Source organism: Entelurus aequoreus, linkage group LG04 (genome assembly GCF_033978785.1).
Source record: "Entelurus aequoreus isolate RoL-2023_Sb linkage group LG04, RoL_Eaeq_v1.1, whole genome shotgun sequence".
Taxonomy (NCBI): domain Eukaryota; kingdom Metazoa; phylum Chordata; class Actinopteri; order Syngnathiformes; family Syngnathidae; genus Entelurus; species Entelurus aequoreus.
The window spans coordinates 57,849,274-57,854,474 of NC_084734.1; the positions used below are offsets into that span (position 1 = coordinate 57,849,274).

The following is a 5,201-nucleotide window of genomic DNA, read 5'->3' on the forward strand; positions in this document are numbered from 1 at the left end:
CTGAAAATAATACAGCTCTCTAAAAAGTGCACTTCTGCTGCTATTTGACATAACTGTTTGTTATGATGCTTTGACATTTTTGCACTTTATTTCTTTATTGAAAGAAAATTCTATGAAGAGAAAAGTTCTTTGCAAATGTGGTTACAATGCTAAAAAATGAAAAGTTAAAGCTAAAAAAGAAATACACTTTATTGAGTTAACATTATTTCTTTATAGGGGGAAAAATGTTATGAGCGAGAGAATATAACAACTACACTACCCAGCATGCAACGGGAGTTACGAGCATGCGCGGTAGCCCCGAAAAGTGTTGCATGTTGCCACGCTGTGAAAGTAAACGTCAAGAACTCAGCCAACACGCCTCGTCTGCATTATTTATAATTAGACAGACAACACATCTACAGTGTGATTTTGTTTTGTTTACAAGGAAAGAAAAACTAAAGTTAAAAAAGGGAGATATGTTGTATATATATGTATGTGCTGCAGTTGTTTTAAGAATGTTGCGACTGCTGCCGTAAAGGAGGTGCGTTGCTAGCCTGGTTGCTATGTTTCCAGTTGGTCGTAAAAGTGTTCGTCATGTGTTTTACCCTGCTAAAATCTCTCAGTAAAGTTATTCGATGGATGATAGCTTTTGTTTTGAACTTTATTACACCTTGGAGCGCTTTTTCCCGTCCATTGTTTTCCTGCTTTCGCTATCTGCGCCTAATGACTGAGCTACGTGACGTCAATTCTTGTGATGTCCCACGGAGCATTTCTGGTCGGGACGGGATTCGAATAAAGAATCAACTCTTTTCCTTTACTATAGTGGTCTCGATAACGGGTACCGGTTCTCAAAAAGGGATTAGAGTCCGAGGACTCGGTTCTTTTCTTATCAAACAACCGGGAAAACCGGTTTCGAGTATCATCCCTACTCGCAATGACCCAATCATGTCTGAAGTTATGGACATCATTGCTTGCGGCAGAAAAGGAGATATGACCCAAAGCTTAAAGCCATATCTGATGAGGAGAAATTAGCTTTCAGTCCAGTCTGGATGCTTATTGTGGGGCTATCGTGTCATTATTCCTCCACCATTAAGAGAAAAAGTGCTTGATGAGCTTCACTCTGGGCACTGTGGTGTAGTGCGAATGAAAGAAATGGCACGTAGCTATTTCTGGTGGTCAAGCCTGGATGCAGCTATAGAAGAAAAAGCCAAGTCATGCTCTGCCTGCCAGAAACTGAGAAACCTCCCACAGCTGGCTCCCTTGCATCCGTGGGACTGGCCTGAGGAACCATGGCAAAGAATCCATGTTGATTTTGCTGGACCACTGGAGAACCACATGTTCTTAGTTGTAATTGACGCTCATAGCAAATGGCCTGAGGTCGCCGTCATGAAGAGCACCTCGTCAGAGAGAACCATTGAAGAGTTGAGATCCATTTTCAGTCGTAATGGTCTGCCACAGCAGTTGGTTAGCGACAATGGTCCACAACTGGTGTCAGAAGAATTTAAGGCGTTCATGGAGGAGAATGGTATTCAGCACATCAAGTCTGCGCCCTATCATGCGGCTACAAATGGGCTTGCGGAAAGATTTGTACAGGCTCTGAAGAAAGCTCTCAAGTCCTCCCCAAGCACACAAACCCTTAACAGGCGCCTCAATGCTTTCTTGTTGGCATATCGAAACACCCCTCATGCTACCACTAAGGTGTCCCCTCCCTCAGCGATGTTCAAGAGACAACTCCGCACTCGACTAGATCTCCTGAAACCTCTAAAGACAAGAGAGGTTGTGCATCAGCAACAGAAGGCTCAAGTGGAAAGACGGGCAAATGCAAAATTGCGGAGTTTCATGGTAGGAGACCGGGTTCTTGCTAGGAACTACACCAACGACATAAAGTGGGTGCCTGCGACCATTGTTTCCAAAACAGGTCCTGTCTCATATACTGTAGAAACCAGTGACCATCGCATCTGGAGAAGACACCTCGACCAACTGCTGCACACTTCGGGGTCTCATGATGACTCACGCCAACCGACATCTTTTGTTCCGGAGCTGTGTCCTTCCCTGGAGCAGCCTCAAACCCCAGACACGGCTGCTGTTCGAAGTGCACCTGGATCTGCTCCTGGCACACCGGAACCTGCACGAGTACCTGCCTCAGGTTTCACTTCACCCAGACCAGAACCCACACCATCTACAGTGACCGAAGTGCCTAGAGGTCGTGCTTACCCTCAACGAGAAAGACGACCCCCAGATAGACTGTCATTGTAGTCTAGGCGCTGACCCGTGTCATTGGGGCAGAATAATACCCAGGGTTCAGTTTGGGATTGAGGTAGTCCACCCTCATTCTCTAGTTCAGGCAAGTGTTGTATTTGGTTAAAAGTTATTGTTGAACAGTTTATATTTCACAAAAGAGACTGACGTGTTTTTGAAGTTGGCTTTGATTTTGTTAAGGGAACCTTAAAAGTAAAAGGGGAGGGATGTTGTGTATTAACAGTCCTAGTTTTGTCCCTGCTGAGTTACCGTCATGCCTCCTGCTCTTGATGTCACTTCCTGTATCATACAGAGTTGTTGTTGACCTCGACAGTCGTAAACGTGAAGCTACAGAGCAACCAAGGTTTCCGTGTCCTTATTATTATTGGTGTAATGCCCAACCATATATATGGGTATATAACAGTTAGAATGCAAAAAAAAAACACAAAATGTTTGTCTTCTTGTCTCTCATAATGATTGTGAATGATAGGCAAAATTCCCAAAAATTTACAGTTCCACTTTAAGGCTTTTACAGCAGCGATCAGCGAGGATGTTAAAAGGAGTCTGGTGCAACTCCCATTTTGATATTTTTCTCCACAATGTCTGCCGCCTGTACTGGGTCCTCGAGTCTGGCCGTTGAATAAAGTGGTCCGCAACATCACCAGGAAGAGAACTCCAAACTTAATGTTGGGACATAAATGTGTAGCTTTTTCTTCACCAAAGCAAAGGCGTATCTCAAAGCAATCTATGGCCGGAGTAAAGTCGGGAGTAATCGAAATATTTTTGCCCATATAGGATAACGAAGAAGCCTCACCCGCTTTTAGAATCTGGTACCGGATTTGAAATAAATGATTGAACAACAAGCAGCCGTGAAGGCTCGCCATCTTTAGGCCTAGCGCGCGGTGTCCGGTGAGCACGATCCAACATGGGCTTGTTGTTGAGCGTCAGCACATCCTGCAAGAACTGAGCGGTGAACTCTGATGGAGCAGTACCATAAACCACCTTGAAAACAAACATTAAATGTTTAAAATGAACTCTAAAACGAACTGTGCAGAGAGTGCACAACTGCAGTGATGTGGCTCTGTCGTCGAGTGCTTGTCAAGAGTCGCGCTAGCATTTTGTACCAGTTGAAGACAATTTAGAGATAACTGTTTGACACCAACAGAGGAGAGAAGTCAAGGCGAGAAGTGATAAAAGCTTGCATGGCCATTTCAAGGTCTTGCTTGCTAACAAAGGGCTTTACTTTAGCCAGAAGACGCCACTGAAAACAACTATGGTAGCTCTAGCAACAGTGTAAATGGCAACATTCAGATTGTTGTCCAAACTGACACCCAGATTCTTTATCACTGGTTTTCAGTATTGGGCAAGAGAACTCAGATCAGGGACAGCACTCGGGAGAATGTTAGACCCAAACACAATGCATTCTATGTGGACTCATTTAAATGTAAGAAACTATGTGACAACCATGCTTTAATGTCTTTCGTGCAGTTAAAATTTGTATTCATTGAGTTAGGAGGGTTTGGAAAAAACGGTAAATAAAGTAAATAAAGTTGCAGACCGTTGGCATAAAAATGAAAGGAAAGTTTGTGCTTGTCAATAACTGAATTTAGGGGTGACAAATTTAAGGCAAACAGTACTGGTCGTACTGGCGTACTACTAGATGGAGCCAGCATACCACAGTCTGAGAATCACTGAACTAGACTAGTTCAGAAGTTATATTCAGTCTACATTATCACAGAGGAAAGTGGTGCACTGGGGGATTTCTGCAAAATCCAGTCAAAAAGTACAGCTTCTGCACCAATGCAGTGTGTTTTAGATGCAGTTTCCACCTCATCTTGAGCAGTGAAACACCTATGCCATTTGCCCTGTTCATAGCCATCAGTAGTGCCTTCAATACTATCATCCCTCAGCAGCTGGTGGAAAAGGCATCGGCAACTGCAGCTGGGTCCACAACTTTTTGACTCAGCAACAGCAGACAGTTAGGGTCAAAAACCATAACGGTGAACACAGGATCGCCACATGACTGTGTCCTGGGCTCTTTACTCTTCAGCCTGCTTACCTTTGACTGCACTGCCAGATTCAGCAGAAACTACATCATAACGTTTGCAAATGACACGACGGAGGTGGGCTTTGTCAAAGACAACAGTGAGTCAAGTGAAACAGCTCAATTCATGGTGCAGTTCCCACATCTTCATCTTCAATGTGAACAAGACTTGTGTAGGTTGTTTTTGATTTCAGGAAGGTTAGCACAATTCACCGATGCACCTGTGTTGTAGAAGGTCAGCAGTGTGAAGTACTGGTATGATGGCCTCACATCAACCACTAACACCTTGGCAGTCTTTAAAAAAGCTCAGCAGCAGCTCTGGAAGACAGGCTTCCTGACCACACCACCTACTACTTGTGCACTGTTGAAAGCATCTTGACCTATGGCTTCACCACTTGATACAGTGTGCTGCATGTCGAAGGACAGAACGCAGCATAACAAACTGGTCAAGAAAGCCAGCAATCTTCCCCGCCTGATGGAGTTATACCAGCAGTTGCATCAGCAGAGTCACCTCCATCATAATTGACTCGCTCCACCCTTCCCACCAAATCTTCTCCTTCTTGCCATCAGGGAGGAACTATTGTTGACATTGAAATTGAAATATTGTTTCTTCTGCAACCTACTGTACTGCCCTGTTGCTCTGTAATTGTTGTTTTCCTGGACTTAGATTTGTCTGCTCTTTTGGACACTATGGGTTATTTATTACATCCGCCAGGAGATTATGTAATCGTTAGTAAATTAATAAATTATAATTATATAGTACTTTTCTCTAGAGACTCAAAGCGCTTTACATGGTGAAACCCATTATCTATATCTTTATCCACCTGCTCCCAGTGCCACCCACACTGGTTTAAATGTAGCTTAAAGTGTCTTGCCCAAGGACACAACGGCCGTGACTAGGATGGCAGAAGTGGGGAACGAACGTGGAACCCTCAAGTTA

The 5,201-nt window shown here is 44.0% G+C and overlaps 1 protein-coding gene across 1 annotated transcript; it reads left to right on the forward strand.

Moving 5' to 3' along the window:
* Positions 1-924: 924 nt before the first annotated feature.
* Positions 925-2,319, forward strand: LOC133649215 (uncharacterized protein K02A2.6). Its single transcript, XM_062046048.1, is given in 1 exon segment — positions 925-2,319. A coding segment is annotated over 1 exon segment (1,311 nt). The 3' UTR covers positions 2,236-2,319.
* The last annotated feature ends 2,882 nt before the right edge of the window (positions 2,320-5,201 follow it).